Below are 20,824 nucleotides of genomic sequence, written 5' to 3'. Positions count from 1 at the left end.
TAGTGACATTATAGCGAACAATGTTATGAAATAATGCAACGTACACAATTAACTTTGTCATGGCATTTTGTAATATTTACTTGTGATTTAGCTGCAATCATGTAAAAACGTTATAAGCTAGCAAACGCGGTACTTTATTATTATATGCACTCTACACTTGGAATAAACTTCTTATTATCCTATTACCATCATCTGTACTTTAGTAGACTATGCAGTAGCCTAATATTTGTATGAAATTGTGAAACATTACCTGGTCATTATCTTTGGAGTACTAGAGTGGGAAATTACGACAGTTGCAAGTATTCTCCAGCGACTCTAGGGGTCGCTGTTTGACAAAAACGCAGAAATGCATAGAGCGGCTTTAATACGTTTAATTGTAGTGTTAAAATACCATTTGGTAGGAGTGCACAATTATGACAAAATTATAATTGTTAGGGGTGTGACGAGATCTCATGCGACGAGATCTTGCGAGATTAAATGTGTCTCGCGAGATTAATTATGTCACGAGATTTCTCGTGGAGGTGAAATGTTGGCCGTTTCTCAAATAAAAGACTGCATCCTTCGGAGTTCGCATTTCTAAACTGCATTTACATCACAAAGACTGTCTTATTAGAGATTATTAACAATTATAAAGTTTACTAATTATTTATTTAATCGCGAATTGTTGTAATATGCTCATGACTTGCGAATGTAATGCTCAGTTAATTATCTGAAATAAACCTTGATGACGTAGGCAGCCTGCATATGCGATCTCCGGAAGATGCAGCTTTCTGTTTGAACCTTTTACAATGCATGCATTATATTCTGTCTTTAACTGCATGTGCTTTTTTGTTTGAGTTTCCAATATTGTTCGTTTGGGAACTCGTATGAAGTCTGAGACACGTTGTGTTTGTCTGTTGATCAGTGTCGGATGTGAAGTCTCAACAGATTAAACCTTCACTCAGAGTTTACATGATTTAATGTCTGCATGTTCTTGCTAAAAATGACAGTGTCTGTATCATTTCTATTGTAAAGAAATGGACATTAAATATTCAAATGGATTTAAACATTGTTTGGCTAAAAATAAGCATTTCTCTCAGTCTAAAGTGAAAGTGAAGATAGCGTCCACGAGACGAGTCCACTATCGCCACCTGCAGGCATTTGTTATAATACATACATAATGCTTTTTATTTATAGGCCACAAATGAATAGTAATGTGTTTGTTAATGTAATGTTGTTTAATGTAACTTGGTTTTAATACTTTATTTGAACCTATTATTATTGCATCTTCTTTATTATGTAATTTTAAAGGCTATTGCTCACTTGGGTCTATTTATTTTACCCAAAAAATAAAATCAGTTGGCAAAATAATTGTTAAGGACAGTCCTTGATTAGTTAAAACATTTTAAAAAACGTGATTTCAGTTTCTTATTCATTTATTTTATCATTGAGGATTTCTTAAAAAGTGTGAAAATATCATCTCGTCCTCGTGAACCCTATCTTGTGTCTCGTCTCGTCTCGTGGATTAAGTGTCTCGTCACACCCCTAATGATTGGGAGAGCAGAATCGAAATGGAATGCGGGACGAAAGTAACAAAGCAATTTTCTCAGAGCCTTCACTACATTTGCATATCAAGCTATGAGCACGATCGGTAGGCAACAAATGATAGAGCTGCCAATAATATTGTGATTTTGTCAGGATTTAAAGCGGTTAGGTCCGGAAAGCTTTTTTGAGCATAAATTACTGAAGGAGTACCATGACACTGTGTCTGCAAATATTCAGAAATTCACGGATAATGTATGTGTCACCAAGAACATCATAATAACAGAAGCACTGGATGGCTTACGACGTGTATGCAATGTTAAACAGCATGAGCCAACATGTACCATGGCAGTAGGGTTGCAAAACATAATAATTTCTATAGGTAGAAAATGTGAAACAGGAGTTTCTTTTCCAAGCCTATGAATACCAAGCACATGTGGCAGGGTATACAATCTGTCACAGACTATAAGGCTGCTCCACTACCTTGCGAGAACAACAGACACTGTCTGAATGATCTCAATACATACTTTGGATGGTTTGAGACACTAATAACACTCCTGCAAGGAAAAGTGATCTGCATTTAGATGAGCAGGTACTCAGTCTCAACACAATTGAGGTCTGCAGTTTCGCTGCATTCAGGGCTGAAGAGCCAGATTCTGCAATAACTTTTTTCCACAAGCTATTATACTTCTAAACTTAAATAACCACTACATCTCACTGAGTAAACTTTTGTCAAAATCAAAAAAATGCTGGTGCTGGCTGGCAACTTGCTGGCAGGAAAAAAGTGATTATATGCTGCTTGGAATCCTTTTCAATTATTATCTGGCTGTTTTCACGGTGGTTGGCGACATTTGGAAAATCTGGGCATGGATTAAAATAGATTATGAAATAACCTAAACGCCCTGTCACCTATTGTCACAGGAGTGGAAGCACTGACAGTAATACTCCATTCCTGATTTTACTGCTATTTGCACTTTACTTATATTAAACTGTCTTTATTTTAAGCTGTTTATAGGCCATTTGATGATCATAAATCATGGGGAGGATACATTTGTAAATAAAAATAATTATTCAGATAAATAAATACATTTATTGTATTTTTTGTATTGGATTGTATTTTTGAATACTTATTTATTTGTCTAGTTTCAGTGGAACTCTGTAGTTAAATGACAATAAAAGCTACCTACCTACAGTATCTCCCTAACTAATGTGGTGACTTTCTTTGTACTGCAGCATTTATTAAAGCATATCTTAAAGCCATATCTTAGTTTTTCCACATCTACCTATAAATAGTGTTTCAATCCTGGTGTTTTTATACATATTTTGAATTTTTGCATAAAAACAGCTGGAAGGAAACATGACTATACTGTTGCATTATGCTGAGATTGTTTATTATTTTAATTTTATTTAAATTTCATATTGTTCGTACTGTTATAAAGTGTTCTAAACAATTTTAGTTGGTATTCGGGTTGCTTTTGAAACATTTGATGAGATTTGATGTAATTTAATTGTTTTTGGCAAAGATAAAGTACAAAATATGTTTGAAGTTACACATTAACAAGGTCATAGTCAGGTATATTTAATAAAAAACAAGAGTGAAATCTATCTTATTCTGTTGTGTAACTCTTGACCCACCTGTGTGTTACCTTAGGCCCTGTTTACATTAGAGCATTTGCGTTTTAAAACGGCATTTTAAAATGAAAACAATCCTCGTTTACACTGCCATTTTAAAAAGAATCTTCATCCACACTATAAATGGCCATAAACGCATGAAACATGACCAATCACATAACTGGGCATGCGCATAAAAGTGTAAAATAACTTATTACTCTAAATATAGCTTAACTTTGCACATTTATGCAGCGTAGGGGTGTGCGATATCGACAAAAATTAATATCTGGATCCTTTGCCAGCAACTACAACATAGACACTATTTTTGAACCTATAAAAATGTGTTTGGGAAAGTCTTCAGCTCCCCCCTACAACATATTAATATGATTAAAGGTCTTTACACACCGGGACGTTTTTCGTGGGCGTTTATCGTCGACGTTTAACGTCACGTTTTTCTGCTTTCACACCCAAACGATTTTTACTGGCGGTGAGCCAAGTGAGGTGCAATTTCACTCCCTGGACACTAGATGGCGCCTAATACAAAACAGATATATGCCGGTACACAGGGTGGCGCTGCGAGACGTTATGCGTCTGTTCTGACACTCACTTGTCACACAGAAGAAGAGAGCCACTCGCGTGTAGTCAATAACCATTCATATACGATTTTTGGTTAACGGGCAAACAAACAAACATGGCTCTTGAATATATATATAATCTTTGTACAAACAATATCTCCGTGAACTTGAATACATTTTTAAATGAAATCTATTTGATTAGATTCTTTTATCATCAGTTAATATATTAGCATCTCCAGATAAAATTAACTATTTTTGATAGAACACGTTATATCAAAATTAAAACTTTCACAAAATATAAGGTAATGGGTGATCCGATGTGTGTACTTTTAACAAATATTTTACAAGCATTTTCTCTGTTAACAATTTTCTCAAATTTCCTGCCAAATGTATTGTATTTTGTGATTTGGCTAAAGATTTAAGTTCTCATTTTAACCAATATACTCGTTTTATAGAGGTTGGGTGGGTAGAACAAGGAACCACCATTTTTGTTGTGCCCAAAAATTTTAATACTCCCGCAAATTGGTAAGTTGCCTATAAATATAATGATGCAATAATTAGGTATGTAGTTATTACAATAAGAGGTCAACAATACCAATGTACAAATATATGCATAGTGCCAAAATGTCACGTTATCTACAATTAGGTTTTTTAATCAAACATTTATTTTGTGAATGAACTGCAGTTTGCAATAACAATCAGAGACAGTAAAATCAAATAAAACAGGATTCAGAAATGTTGGTCCACTCCAGAAAAGTCACAATGACTGTAGTGCAACTGAACGATAGTGCAAATCAACATTTGGGGCTCTATCTTACACCCGGCGCAATGCAGCGCAATGCGCGACGCAAGTGTCCTTCGCTAGTTTCCACCCTAATTTTCACGTTTAACGCCGCGTTGTTTAAATAGCAAATGCATTTGCGCCCCCTTTGCGCCCATGGGCGTTCTGGTCTGAAAAACGAGGTGTGTTCAGGCGCATTGTTGGCGCGTTGCTATTTTGAGGCAACTAAAATAGACTACGCCATTGACCAACAAAAACCTGGTCTAAAGTCTAAAGTCAATGGCGCAATATGTTTTGTGTTATTTAAAGAGCGCATTAGTAATATGCGCCTATAAACGGGAGGACAACACGGGTTTGCTTATCACAAAGTACATAAATACGCAGCAGCACAAAAATGCTTTTAAATATGAAAGATTAAAGGATTGAATGTAAAAGATTATTATTGAGTCTCTTGGACATATTTATAAATGAGGACTGATTATGAGACGTTAGAAGGCGCAAAGAGCTGCTTTACCTGCAGCCTGATAAGTAAATAAATGCTTTGCTTTAAACAAATGCGTCTGTTTTTAAATGTTTTTTTTTTAATGCTACCTCACGGATTTATTGTATATGATGACTCTGTACCTGCGGATATGGTGAGATGAGAAACATTTGTAAGTAATGCTTAAAAAAACTCTTTGCTAAAAAAACGCTGTCCAAAGTGCTGAAACGTGAGGAGAGCCGTTTGTAATTTCTTTATCTCCTGTTTGTTACAAATAAAGTATTTTTAGAGTACAAACCTTATCTTACATACTTGTAAATGATTTTTTGATGATATTGGATAGCCATACATTTAAAGCAATTACAAGCCTGCTTTTTACTTCCATTACTAAAAGAAAACGGGTTTTAAAGGTTTTAATAAAAAAAAATAACAATTTCAATACAAGTGAAAAACAACACAATTATTTAACATTAATCTTAAACTGGGGATCTTCTTCCTCCGCTTAGTTTTTCAGTTAAGTTCGTCATCTAAATAGGGATTAGACATAGCGCCAGCGCAACTTGCTTTTAAAGGGGATGAGAGCTGAGACTCTCATTGGTTACTGCACGTTACGCCCAAAATACTCCCATTACAATAGGACCTACCCTTTTCGACCATGCGCTCGTCGCAAAAACGATTTTTCCCGTCATTAAATTAGCAAAAGTGGATTCGGACACGCCCATTTAGACGTTGCGCTGTGCGCTTTAGACAATGCGCTTAGATCGTTAAAATAGGGCCCTTAGAAATTAGACATTTTCAAATGTATTTCTTAAATGTATAAACACTTAAAATACATAAGTAAAATGGTATATAATAAACATTAATTTGTGTGAACAAGAACTGGCAGAGCTGTAGAGCAAATAAGTCACAATGATAGAAGTCTAAGTGAACTGTAGTGCAAATAAACATATCTATGAAATGTACATGTTCAACTGTATTTCTTGAATGTATAAACATTAAAAAAAAACTAAATAAAATGGTATATAATAAACATCTATGAGGCTGTTTACACTTGGCATTAACATGTGTTTTCGTCGATCGGATCACAAGTGGACGACGTTAATGCCAGGTGTAAACGGTGTTCAAAACGTTTTGAGCTCGTCCACTTTCGACCACTTTCAACCACATCCAGAGGTGGTCGAAGCCACTTTCGATCGGATCACTTTGGAGCTGCGGAACGCACATGTGGTTGAATGCGTTCGAACAGCCACACGCGACCGCCTTCTCTCCGCCCATTTATCTAATCTGAGGTATTAAACACAAGTTTTACGTCTTTTTTGACTTCTGGCGTGAACATTCGGTGAACAGCGCTATTTTTGGCCTTTCATTGATAAAACTAAGCGGCTGATCTCCGTAGTTTCGTTTTGAAAGCGTGTGAAAGTTGCGCGATCCTATTTCATCAATTGCGCTGAAAATTCAAAGAAAGCTCTTACATACTCATGTACAAAACACTGTGCAGCATGTTTACTTGCTAAACAAGCAGTGCACTCCGACATAATATTAGTTTGCGTCCATATAAACTCTTCATTACTCCCGCTCGGGTTTGAATGACAGCAGAGAGACTCGCCCACCGTCTCACAGACCACCCCCTCATAGTATTCAGCACAGAAGCGGTTGAAAGTGGACAAAAGAGACGGATTTAAATACCAGGTGTAAACGTCATGTGTCTCTCTCGTCCACTTGTGATCCGATCGATGAAAACACATCTTAATACCAAGTGTAAACAGCCCCTATAGGTGTGACCCAAAACTGGCAGAGCGCTCCTTCTGTGCTCTTCTTTCTCTCTTCTGTGCTTCGCTTTCAATTTTTTTCCCTTTAGCATCTCTTGATAAGAGGTACATTTCCAGAGGTTCGTCTCGGACTGTTTTCTTTTGTTTAGATTTGACCTTGTCACGGCTGGTGCTGGACGATCCTGAAGACGTGCTTGCTGGGGCCTCCTCACTTTTGCTCACATAATTTTTAGCAGAAATATTGCTGTTAACACTGTAAAGATAAATTTAGTTTTCATCAGAAACAATCTTTCACACTGAGGGCCATGCCACGATATCCATCAGGTCAATATTTGATTACAAATGTAATTTAGATTCATGGTATTTTATCTGGCTGAACAAATGCAGCAGATGTTACCTATACACAGAACACAAATTAACCTCCTAAAACCCCACCTTTGGTTTGGCTTGCATTTTAGATTTCTCCAAGCTATTTGGGGTTAGGAAGAAGCAATGAATATAATAACCAAATATTTTTCTTTGAACATGAAGCAGTGTAATTGTCCACGTTTGTGTACAACAGGTTCCAGTTACACACAATGAAATACTATGGTGCAAACAACAAAACATGATATCACGGTGTACAGGGAACATGCCATGGTATGAAGTGTTCAATGTCAGTGCATTACATATCGTAATGTAATGCATCAATAATCATTTTTTATTACTTGCACAGTTATAATGTAGATTTGCACTACTGGACTGTCTATTTCATACTCCCTGTTCATTTGCACTGCTGGACTACTTGAATTGCATCGTTTGCACCCCTGTGTACTGAATATTAGAATAACTATTCACAATAACTTAAGCCATTGCACTCTTAACTGACTACAATACAAATTCATTCATGCACTACTTAAATATTAATTTCACTACTGTTCTGTTAAGTTTATTATGTACATATCCATTTGTACATTTCTGTGTATTATGTTCATAGTACCACCCATACATAGTAAGTGTTTACATCGTATTACATAATCCTGCACCTATGCAATTATTATTGATACCCTGCACTTTTTATACTGCTTTTGCACTTCTGGTTAGACCTTAACTGCATTTCGTTGCCTTGTACTTGTGTAATGACAATAAAGTTTAATCTAATCATATGGCCCACACAGCTATGTATTGAAATGTTCTAATGTATATATGTTACCTTCAAAATTCAGTCGATGATGTGAGGAACTCCGACACCTTCATAAACCTCCACAGCCTCGATGCATCTTCTTTGTGTGTTTACCTGTTCCACGTGCTCCGCAAGACCATTTTGTGCTTGAGCGCCACCAAGTCGTGTTTTACTGGAACTTCAGCAGCGCCAGGCACGTGAACAAAAGCGCCAATCTCATTGGTCGGCCAACTTTTAACGCGCCGCGTCAAACCAAAAAAACGCGTCCGAGGCGTTTTTCTGAAAATGACGCTTTTGCGCGTCGCACTTTTCGCGTGGGTGTGCGCACTCACATTGGCGCTCGTTATTGAGTCACGAGACGTTAAACGTCGACGATAAACGCGCCCGAAAAACGTCCCGGTGTGTAAAGACCTTAATAGGTTAATGTTGATGTTATAAACCAAACAGAAAGGTCTTTATGATTTAAAAAGGAAGCATTCAAGTGAACAGTACGAAACAGTAGGGAACTTGAAGAAAAAATACATTTCAGCAAATCCAAACTTCAATCAAACATGTAGGGGCGGTTTCCCGGATAGGGATTAGACTAGTCCTAGACTTAAACACTTTTAAGAGCTCTCCAAACTGAAAACAACTTGAACTTACATATCTTAAAATACATCAGTGCCATTTATTTTACCTCAAAATGCACACAGGTAATGTTTTTAGTAAGGCATGTTTGTTAAAACTAGTTATATTTCCTAATTAAACTAAGGTCTAGTCCTGGATTAAGCTAATCCTGGTCCGGGAAACCGCCCCAATAAGAGGTAAACACCAAATAACTTATCTCCCCTTATCTGTCGCTGTTCAGTGTGCAATTATTTAATAAAAATTAATATGACGTTAATTTTTAAAAGTATGCGAGGTCCGTGCACGTCCTTCCGCTAGCAACACAGTAATAGCAAAGAGCATTAAATATTAATATGACGTTGATTTTTTTGTTTTTATTCATTTATATTCACAAAACTTATCAACAAAACATCGATTAAAATTAAGAGACAAATTATATGAAACGAAATTCATTTTAAAGTAGCAAACAAAACTTAAATTAAACTTGAAAATAATGTCTGACCCATTACAATTCTCCCTTCATATTGGCCTTTACAACGCCCTATATGACGTTTAAAATTACAGTCTATCTTTTGTAATAAGTTAACTAATTTTAAAGAAAACATAAACAACATTACAACAATATTCAAACCCAACAATACTCAAATATAAATATAAAACAGACATTATCTATAAGGATACATGTTAAAACAATCTGATAATCTGCATTTATAATAGCTGGTTGGTACACTGTAAAAAATAAATTGTTGGCTCAATTAATTATTTTTTAGTAACTAGTTCCACAGAAATTTTACGTTCACTCAATTTCTGACTCCAAAGTGTTACCTGGATTGTTGTTTTTTAGTTGGCCCAAACTTGACTCAAATATAAAAAAGTAAAAAAGTAAAAAAACTAGCTTTATAGTTCAATCAACTAAAATGTTTTAATCAGTTCAATCTTTAAAAACTTACAGCAAAAAAAAATTGTATTTACTCAATGTTTTATGTGTTACTTCAATTAATATTTATTATTTTGAAATTTTTAATAAACTTTTTAAAAATTATTTATATAATAATTGATGCTGGTGTTGTTAACAAAATAATTAACTTCAGTCACATAAAAACAAAAGCTTTCTTCAATTACCATACAGACTGAACATACAAAATTAAGTCTTTTCTAAATAGAAGGCATAAAACAGTCCAAAAAGCACTCCAAAGTCAGTCAGAACATCTGCCGGGCCATTTAGAAGAACTTCTTTTGCCATGCATCCCTCTGGTCTGCCTCTCCACATCATTACCGCTCTGGTTTGATAAACAGAGGAATATAAATACACACACACATACATAAATACATGTTTAATATAATAAAGCTTGACGGTGAAAGACTTTATTCCCTAAAATTGCCAAATTTCCCTCAGACATCACACGTAATTGAATTAAACACTATTGGGCAGTTTTCTCGGACAGGGCTTATCACTGACCAAAATACTGACATCTCTTAACATATGAGTGCTATTGTTTTGTCTCAAAATGCACGCCAGTATTGTATTTTATTAGGTTTGTTTGTAAAAATGTCCCAATTATAATTAAGACAGAGTCCTAAACCCTGTCCGGTAATCCAACCCTATATCCAGGCTATCTTAACTAAAATACCTCCACTTTAACTCGGACACATAACATAACACACCTTTTATATAACTTCTATCTTTACAAAAACGTTGAGTATTTGCGTCTTTGCTAATATATACATATAGTCTAACATTAAAATTTTTTTACAAACACTTATCTGCGTGAACTTGAGGAAACGGCTGATGACTTGTGTCGTTGTGTGAAACAAGTGATTCCGGCTGAAACGTGCGGATTGATCTCAGATGAAATGACCTGTGATCCAGATCCTTCCGAGTTAAGAGATTTTAAATTTAAAAGTTAACACACGCACATACAAACACACACACGCACGCGCGCACACACACGGGTACACACACGGGTATATTAGAACAGGGCTATTCAATTAGTTTGTTGTGGGGGCCAGTAAAGAGCATCTCAATTGAGGGGCCGGAGATAGAACAGTGATGATGACTACATTTTCTTACATTTAAACATACTAAATGTTATGTTTTGAAACTGCATAAAAACAAAATTAGTGCATTGTACAATAGGCTTTTCTACAAACATGTATTTTGAAACTGCATCCAACAACATTAGTGCATTGTTAGATGTCAAAGTAGGCTTTTTCTTCATCCAGACATGTTTATATGTTGTATTTTAAAATTGCATAACAACATAAGTGCATTGTAAGATGCCCAAGTAAGCTTTATTCTACATTTAAATAGGTAAATAAGAGCCATACCACACTCATTGAGAATTTAACTAATTTACTCACTTCAGTACACATAATAAAAAAGTTTATATTATGGAACATAACTGTTTTAACCTGTTTTTTGTCAAAGCTAATTATTACGGTAGCCCTATTTAAACTACAACAGCCATCTTAATAATTGGCAAACATGAGGCTACCTTCTAATAAGACAGAATATGTTTTTAGATTGCCCAAGAGCAGTAAAATCGGGTGTATGTTTGTCACGCATACAGTGGTGCTGGCTGTGAGCGATGGGCGTTTTACTGTTACTTGTTTTAATTGCATTCTTGTGTGAGAATGAAGATTCGCATAATATTTGAGCCCTTGTCTGCTTTGAATTTTGGAGAAACGGCAGGATCTTTTGTCTAGTTCACAAAATCGTTTCAACAAGTTTCCTTTATTAAGACATCTAACGTTAATGTCATTGTGGATAAGCATAAAGATATCAGACAACAATTGTTGGAAAAGGCAGTGTTTTAAGCTGGAAATACAACAAATAAAGTTCAAACAGCCATAGAGTCCGGTCTTTAACTGACCACTGTCAGCTATCGCGTCTTGAGACGCGGGCGCGAGCGGGGGAGGCGATCGCGTTGAACTTGTGGACCAAAGCGCGAATATAAACACGTGACACAGCTGCTCGATCATGCTTTATGTAACAGACGCACGCGCCTCAACTCGTAACTGTAGGGCCCATTGTCTAACTTACTACATTTATTCTAGAGATGTCTTTTTTACAGACTACATAAAGGGCCGGATCAAATTACCTTGGGGGCCGGGTTTGGCCCGCGGGCCGCCAATAGAATAGCCCTGTATTAGAAGTTTTATTTAAGATTGTTATGATATTGGGACTATTTCTCCACCCGCTCCTTCAGCTCTGAAGTTCAAATTCGCAGGCAGCCCGGTTATAACAAATGTAAAAGATATGAAACATCACTCAACAGCGATATCAATTAAGTGCAATCCTAAAATATGATTTAAAACATAACCCTTTCATTGTTAAGTATGAGAAATTAAAATGAATTAAATCACATCTAAACGCCTCAGAGATATCAGAGCCAGCAGTCGATTTCTGATGGGCTAGCCGAGGCGAGGCGGGGTGTGAGTGCTTGAGCGACGGTGATATTCTGGAGCTCATCTCCGTTCGAAAGTGTCAGAGCACATTTTTAAATAGACGCTATCTTTATTAACCGACCGCATATTTAAACTTAAAGCACATACATTCACACTTGAACAACTCTTACAATTACATTTTGTGACCAAATAACAGTAATATTATGAGCATTTTATTGTCAGGAAACATAGCTGTCATAAGTTCACATATTGACCAGATTTCTCTTAATTAGTTAAGTCAAAACTAGCCATTCTGAATGTTGACTGGATTTGAAAATAACCATTCATTTAATGTTTTAAACACAGATTTATCTAGACTTAAAATAATATGTCTTCTCAACTAAGCTCAAACAAGAAAATTGGTTTAATTTATATATTTTTGCCCGTCCAACATATCATTAATTGGATTTTTTACAGTGTAGATGTTTACTATTTTTGGCAAAACCTCCGTTGTAAACCTCCATTTACCTGAATAAAAATTTTCTTTGAAAATGATGCGCTGTCACGTTAACATTAGCTGTTCGTTTACATAAGACTCCGTCTACATTCATTTACACTGCAGCGCAACGTCTGAGTTCTCAAACTAAAACAGGGTCTGCAGTGTTTGCGAACGAATCCGTTTATGAGGGTCGAAAACAGTGGTGTAGTGTGTAAATGAAAGGCGTAAACGTAGCAAAATAATGCGTTTTAAAGGATAAACACATTAATGTAAACATTGCCTTAGTCTCAACTTGACAGGGTCGAAAGTAACACCAATTAAAAGTAGCTGCAATTTATGTTTAAAGTGAAATTATACTGAAGTCATTCTACATTTGCACAAAATTCCATCTGATATTTATAGACCACACTTGTAAGTTATTGACCACATCAAAAATACATCTCTGTCTAAAAGATTTTTTTTTTTAAATTGCTTTTATCTGAAAAATAGTACTTTTTCTCTCCTATTCCCCATGATGTTGTAATTGTGGTTATTAATGTTGATTACATTTTTCCAACATGCCTACTGTATTCTTTATATAAACATACTGCTCCTAAAATACTTGATTTTTGTTGTAAAGTCTCATAAGGTCAACACATTTTACACATTCAAGCTCAACAAAAATATGAAATAACTATGTAAATACAGCAATTATTTGTGAACAAAAAATCCTAAAACTGAAAAATATTACTGTATTATGTTATATTTACAGAAGGCAGACAGCCACACTTAAGAAGAAATGGAAAGCCTCAACTAGCTACCACACGGCCAGTGCTTCATCTGGGCTGTAAACACGGCAGTTGCGCATTCATGAAAGCACAATGAACGTGTTCTTTTATGCTGTAAATGCCCCAGTTGACATCTATAAAGGCACATTAAACTTGCGATCATATGCTATAAACGCAGGGCATCCAGTGTCCATACACAATAAACAAGTGAACCAATTAATATTTATTCTTTTTTAGTCTAAAATAAACTGTTTTTTTAAGTGCAGTGCACTGTAACAGCCAAGCGGCCTTCCAAAATGATTCCCCAAACACAGTTTGGGAACTATGGGTATGAGAGCTAGAGCCGAAAACTGCAATGCAGTAGTTGAGTAGCCATTGACGGACCTGAGGAGCATATGCCTGTCCACTTTGATCTAACTTGATTTGACATTGAGTTATTTCTTTAGAGTCCTGGGGCCTCATTTATCAACATTGCGTAGAAAATGTTCTATATTTTTACCTACGAATGAAATTTAGTATGTGCATAAGTACAAAAAAAATCAAGATTTATCAAACGTGCGCACATGGTTCGTACTTGAGTAATTTTACTTGATTACGGTACTTAAGTATTATTTTTGGGTATTTTTACTTTACTTGAGTACAATTTAAAATCAGTACTGTAACTTTTACTTAATTACATTTTTTAAAGGAAAAAAAGTACTTTTTACTCCTTACAATTTTATTTACAGTCAAAAAGTACTTATTTTTTAGAGATCACTTTATTCTATTTTCCCTTACTCTTACCAAACCAATTGAATTGTGCTGACGGCCAGTTTAATTTAAATGTTATTTATTTTCCTTGGCCACTCCCTGAAATTCATATGGCCATAACTCAGGCACCTTAAGTCCGGGGTGTTCACCCTTCAGGTCCCTTATCCTACCCAAGAAGGCCTTTTCAGTGAGCTGACTCCCTAACCCTTTTCTGTGGCTGACAGTCTCCTGAATTTCCAAAGTCCGTAGCTTGGTCGCCTTAATTCTGGGGCATTCGCCCTTCGCGACCCTTATTCTACCTGAGAGGGCCTTTCCAACGAGCCAACCCCTGACTCTCTAACCCTATCCCCCGGCTGAGATACAGCAGTCATTCCCCTGATTTTCCCACGACCGTAGCTTGGATGCCTTTGGGTCGCTTATACCAGAGGGGACTTAAGGTGCCCAAGCTACAGCCATGGGAAAATCGGGGAAAAGGCCGCCGTGTCTCGGCCGGGGAACGGGCTAGAGACTTGTGGGTGGGCTTGTTGGAAAGGCCCCATCGGGCAAACGCCCCGAACTTAAGGCACCCAAGCTAAGGCAAAGGGAAAATCCAGGATGGGTTGGCCGTATCTTGGCCCGGGAAAGGGCTAGAGACTTGCGAGTGGGCTCTTCGGATGAAGATTTTTTCGCTTCTTTGAAACCGACAACACATTAAGCCAGCAAAGAGTTTTATGAATATCTGGCCTGAGTTTCAGACACCAGGAAGTCTCTGCTCACGTTCCCTGTTATTTGCAGTCTCTCTATCAAGACTAAGACCTTGTTCACAATGTCAGTCCAAATCTGATTTTGGTGCATGTCTGATTGGACAGACTCACTGTCCAAATTGTGTATCACAACTGTTTAGATCCGATCTGTGCGTCCTGTAGTGTTTTGCCGTTTTCCGCATTCCGATTTTCTGCACTGTTTCTATGGCAATGACGTCACACTGGCACAACAATTGTGTTTACATTGTACGTGACGCGACAGCATCACGTAACCGAAAGCTACAAAAATGCAATCAGAGCGGTCAGACTTAAATGTATTTCTGGAAATGTGATTTGAAAACCACCTCTGTATATAGCCTTAAACGGAAAAGAAAAAAACAGATTTCATGTGGTTTTTGGCCATTCAAACGTATTTGGACTGTCAGTGTGAACAAGGTCTAATACAACTCTTTTTGCACTGGCTGCCTGTGAGAGGCTTGATACTCAATTTTGAAAATCAGCTTCTGCTTAAGTTAAATTCGAGGTTTTACAACTTTAAGTAGCATGTTGCATACTGGAACTAGGTAGTTTTATAGTTTGGTAATTAAAAACAATTAAATACAAACTGTAAAGCAGGATAAAACATTGTATGTGGTGCATTCACTTCATGTTTTAAGAGATTAAAAGCTTAAACAAGAATCTCTAGTTTTCATTTTTTCTATTACTTTTACTTTTTTAATACTCAAGTACAATTTTAATGTGGTACTTTTTTTAACTTTTACTTAAGTGTGATTCTGGCCAGATACTTTTACTTACAATTGAGTAAAATTTACACTCAGTACTTGTACTTTCACTTGAGTAACATTTTTGAGTACTTTTTACACCTCTGCACATCAGTAAGTAATCTTTAATAATAAATCCCATGTGTTCTTAATGACCATGCTCCTGCACATTCATGGTCATTTGCATTCTGAAATGCCTCCAATGAACCATATATGGGGACAACACCTCCCGTTATAAGTCACGTGGTTGTGCTTTTTCCCTCATCACAATAATGGCAAAGACAGCGTAAAAGAGGAACTTTACAGAAATTGAGTTACTGGTGGATGAGGTTAAATCCTATTAACACATCCTGTTTGATTCACTTAGTGCGGAAGGAATGACTAACAAAAGAAAACAAATCTGCATGGGAACATGTTACCAGTGCGGTTAATTCCGTTTTTGTATGAGAACACTTCTAGAAATAAAAAAGTGGTTTGACATTAAATTATCAGCCCAAAAAAAAAAAAACGTGTCACAGCACACCGACCTGAAATCAGCGCAACTGTCAGAGGACAGACAATGAGAGAACTTTCCTTGGACAGCCGCATAACCAGCATGTTCGTGCCGGTTCCGTCGGGCACGTCCCGGGCATGTTTTCGTGTTCGTTCTCCGGGGGTCGCGTTGATCGACCGCATACGGTATCAAGGTTTAATATTTCGGGTTTCATTTCAGAAAAGCAACCGTTACATTTCAAGGTAAGAATGAAACTACAATGATTGTGTGTCTTAAAAGAAATATATCTTAATTTTCTAATGTATTTTAACTGAAATGTGAGAACCTCGATGACGTATGCAGTCAAGCAACGTGACTTCCGGAGAACGAACCCGAAAACATGTTCGGGACGTGTCCGGCGGAACTGGCACGAATGGCCACCCTAAACCAGCATCATCGGCGCAATCTTTGAAAACGCACTACTTCAACACTGATTTGCAGTTACTTTATTAACAGTAATCATTTTTAACACCTGGGGGTGGATAATAAATAGACAAAGTGTTCTTTTAACGCTGGGGATGGACAGTCCTGTGTAGTATCACTATTCTACCACTAGATGCTCTGCGTACGCATACTCCGAGGTGTGCGTAAAATTTACACATTTCTACGTATAAGTGCAATTTGATAAATTCCACACTTTACGCACACTTTTGTTTGTATACACACTTGATAAATGAGGCCCCAGGGGTCTCATTTATAAAGCCAGTTCCCACGCAAAGCCAGGTTGTGATCTATAAAAAAACAAACTTGACGGGAGAGGGAAGGGTGGGATCTGATGATGATTCATGTACACACACTTGCAGGTGATCTGTGATTTATAAATGGAAAATTGCTTTGTTTTATAAGTCTTACTTTTTTTTGGCATATGCCATTTCTGGCTTTTGTGCGTACATAGACTTTTAGTAAGTCTATAAATGAGTTTTATAAATGAGACCCCTGGTCATTTCAATTCAATTAAATTTTATTTATATAGCGCTTTTCACAATAGTTAATTGTTTCAAAGCAGCTTTACATTAATAGAAGCAGTGAAAAGCACATAAAAACGACAGATAGCAAATCATAATACACGATAGCATGAGCAGTTCAACATTATAAGCGAGCATATTACTAATGTAACGTCTAGAAGAGGAAGCTAAGTTAAGCCCAAAAAGCCTGCCTCCCCTGGTTAAAAAAAACCCTAGGAGAAAAAAAAACCCTGGGCTTTTAGCCGGGGAAATAAAAAAAAGGAAAAACCCCTTTCAGAGTACAACAATACTAAACATGCCTTACGCTTAGTCCAACATTGCCAAATAGTGCTACAAAAACAATTGCAAATATCTTTGCAAGCGTCATTTCGGTCAACTCAAAACCAAAATAGGAAACATAACGTACACTTCTGTACTGTATGCTAATGCATTTCCATCGGAAATGTTCAAAATTTCCAAAACACCTCGAAAAGTTGCATTAATTTTTTTAGACAAATATGGTTATAACTCCTTAATGAAATTAGATCTTTTTACCAGATCTAACAAGCTGATGTATGGGCAAAATTTGAGGCTACACACAAGAGGTGGTGTGCCTGTGCCATTAGTTGGCCTTATAATTGAACAAAACCTTATATGGCAAGCAAGCCATATGGTCAAACAGCTGTATCTTTGCAGAACTGAAGTGTATCATCAGAAACGTGCTACATGTAATTAAAGCTGCTTTGGTACGATGAACAATTGTTAAAAACGCTATATAAATATCATTTAATTCAATTTAATTAATCACAGTCATGACCTGAGGTTGCATGCAGGGTTTGTATCTCAAGATATGAAAGATTGTTATGTTTGCTTAAAACTACTACAAACTTGGATCTTAAATCATGAGTCTTCATGCGTGATTTCTTTATTGGCTTGGAGTATAATCACCCCCTAGCAACCAAACAGAGTGTCCTAGCCAGTGTTGGGGAAAGTTACTTTTAAAAGTAATGCATTACAATATTAAGTTACTCCCAAAAAAAGTAACTAAATGCATTACTTAGTTACTTTTCATGGAAAGTAATGCTTATGTTACTTTTTAGTTACTTTTGCATTACTTTTTCTTACTTGGCTAAGGCTTGATCTCTTTCAGGCCTTGTGGTGTTTTTTATGATCGCAAAAATGTCATTCTCTGGCCTGCCATCTTCGTTTCTGACTCAAACTGTTCCCGCTCAGGCGCAGAGAGCGCGTAATTCTATGTTAATATGTTCAGTTTTATTCAGTACATTGTTTTATTTTTTATATTACATTGAATTAATTAAACTGAAAAGTAACTCGCATTACCTTTTTAAAAAAGTAACTCAAATATTATTGTGTACATTTATAAAGTAATGCGTTACTTTACTCGTTACTTCAGAAAAGTAATATTATTACGTAATGCACGTTACTGTAATGCGTTACCCCCAACACTGATCCTAGCAGCCGTTTAGCAAGATATTTTTTGTCAGAAAATTGTAGACACACATGGCTGGTCTCGCTTAACTTGTGGCTTAAAGTATATTAACTAATTGATGCCATTTCACCATTTAGCAACAAAACAAGAGTACCATAGCAACTACTTAGCAACACCTATTTCTCTTTGTCATAACAACGTAGAGAGACTTTGGTGGGTTTGTTTCACTTGCGCCTTGTAATGTAATCTTTGGTGGATGCCAAGCCACTCCTTAATAATCAATTAGAGTACCATGGCAACCGTTTAGCAGGACCTATATCTCTGCATCAGAACATCATAGCGACATGAGGATGGCAACATATCTTGATCATTACGCAGATGGTTTGTCCATCTGTACCGTTTATATTTTTACATAAAATTGTTTGCATGTACTGCTACGTTGATGCAATTGGAGTGGGCATTCTGGTTGATATTTTTACTACTATTACTTAATAAAAGTTCTGCATACTGTTTGCTAATTGAAATGTATTTTATATTTAGGAATTGAATTAGAAACTGCATTCTCAGTCTCTATTCCATTCTGCATATTACACAATCCTGTTGTGTAAAGATTTGTTTAAACCATTAAATAGTGGCCTCTGTGACTGAAATGTCTGTTGTTTAAACATATATTTTGATGTGCAGGCAGTGGAAGCATTGATGTTCCTGTTCTGTGTATGCTGATATCTGGGGAAGCCGCCATGCTAGAGGTGAGCAGGATATAGTTTTGCAAAAAAAGTATCCTCTTTGCTGTGTCATGCTACTAAAATATGTCTTATTGTGTTTCTTGATCTAAGGCATTAGATCTCTCAGTGAAGAATGCAATGCCATGGTTGGTCCTGGCTGGTTCAGGGGGAATTGCCAATCTTGTGAGTGACATTGTGGAAAATGTACAGTCTGCTCCAAAGCCTCCACCTGAAGGAGCAGAGGAGGAAGTCACGCCTAACATGGAACTTCGAGAACGAATGGCTGAGATATTAAAGATGCATTTTCCTTCAGAACGGGAGACAGACAAACTTGTTGACAAGGTAGTGACCTATTATCATCATCAAACAAAGGTGCTAAAACAGCTGCCACTTTCCACAAATTAAAGTTGACATAACACAAGATGTTTTTGCCAATCTAATGTTAATCTTGCTTACCTATAGAGTAGTATTTTATCATTCATATGTCCAAAGAGTCTTTCGTGTAGTCAGGTTTTCAAAAGAAAAAACAGGCTTTCCGATTTTTGGCAGAAAAGGTTGAACACTTGAAGGCGTGCGGTGGGCGGAGCTGAAGAGTTACAAGTACGCACAGCTTTGGATACTACTTTTGCATTCACAGCCAACATAGATGGAAATCACACTTTAAAAAAAACTTTTTTTTAAAACAACCAGCCTTAAATTATACATATATATGATCCAAAATCGGATTCTGAGTCACTCAGTAATCGACGAACAGGAACAACAGCGGCAACGATTACAGCAGGGCGTCTCTATCTGGTAATTAATCCTTGTTTGTTTATTCGCTATTTTAATGAAAAAGCAACGTAATCCAGTTTTTTACTGCATTTGCCCATGTTAAAAGGTGTAAATGTTGTACAATGCTAACTGAGGGGAAAAATGTTTGCTGTTGTTCGTGTTGTTTACATTACATGCACGTATGTGTGATAGCAAACAAAACACGTGAGATTTTGATTTACTTACGCCTGTGGTTGTGACTCCTAAACAGGGTCTTTTGAAGTTTTGACTGCTCCAACAGTTGTAAACAAGTGGAAAATCTGGAGTCAAACTGAGCCTTGTTTGTAAAGCAGTCCTCTCTGAAATGCAGCTAGGGAACAAACAAACTCATTCGCAATTATGTTGCTGTCCGAGAAAAACGAACTGCATCCACTGTTGTCTTAAGACAGGGAAAGCTAAATAAGGTTTTCTTCTCCTTACATCCAAAATCACTCTTCTTTTTTCGAACTATCTTGCTAAAATTCAATTCAATTCAATTTTATTTATATAGCACTTTTCACAATTGGTGATTGTTTCAAAGCAGCTTTACATTAATAAGTGAAAAGCACAGATGGCCCCCACAGATAGCACAACATAATACACGATAGCATAAGCAGCTAAATTTGCTGCAGCTATGTGTGTATATATATATATATATATATATATATATATATATATATATATATATATATATATATATATATACACACACACATGTAAACGGATAATGAGATTAAGCGTCCACAGGCGGCCATTATGCGGAGATTAAGCGGGTTCTGCCAGTGGTCGTTGGTCAGGCATCAGCTGGGCATCACGTTGAAGGACGGCTAGTGGATCGGGGGTGTGCCAACTTTCGCATTTGCCGGGGCTGGGTCTGTTTGTCTCGTTGTCCTCGGGGTCCGGGACGAGGCAGGGAGAGAGAAACAAAATCATATTAGCGTAGGGGCCATTTACATGTAGTACTAGTG

General features: G+C 36.7%; 1 protein-coding gene across 2 annotated transcripts in view; it reads left to right on the top strand.

Moving 5' to 3' along the window:
• Nucleotides 1-20,824, top strand: part of LOC129421552 (transient receptor potential cation channel subfamily M member 4) — a 188,401-nt gene that overhangs the window by 80,711 nt on the left and 86,866 nt on the right. For both annotated transcript variants that reach the window (XR_012369175.1, XM_073866543.1), the window contains exons 7-8: nucleotides 19,024-19,088; nucleotides 19,176-19,406. Coding sequence is in view for 1 of the 2 variants with exons in the window: in XM_073866543.1 (XP_073722644.1) it covers nucleotides 19,024-19,088; nucleotides 19,176-19,406 (296 nt within the window). In the remaining variant the exon portion in view is untranslated. The remainder of the gene's footprint in view (nucleotides 1-19,023; nucleotides 19,089-19,175; nucleotides 19,407-20,824) is intronic.

The sequence above is a fragment of the Misgurnus anguillicaudatus genome, chromosome 4 (genome assembly GCF_027580225.2).
Source record: "Misgurnus anguillicaudatus chromosome 4, ASM2758022v2, whole genome shotgun sequence".
Classification (NCBI taxonomy): domain Eukaryota; kingdom Metazoa; phylum Chordata; class Actinopteri; order Cypriniformes; family Cobitidae; genus Misgurnus; species Misgurnus anguillicaudatus.
The sequence above is the reverse complement of the archived record's forward strand: the minus strand, read 5'-3'. Positions and strand labels throughout refer to the sequence as shown.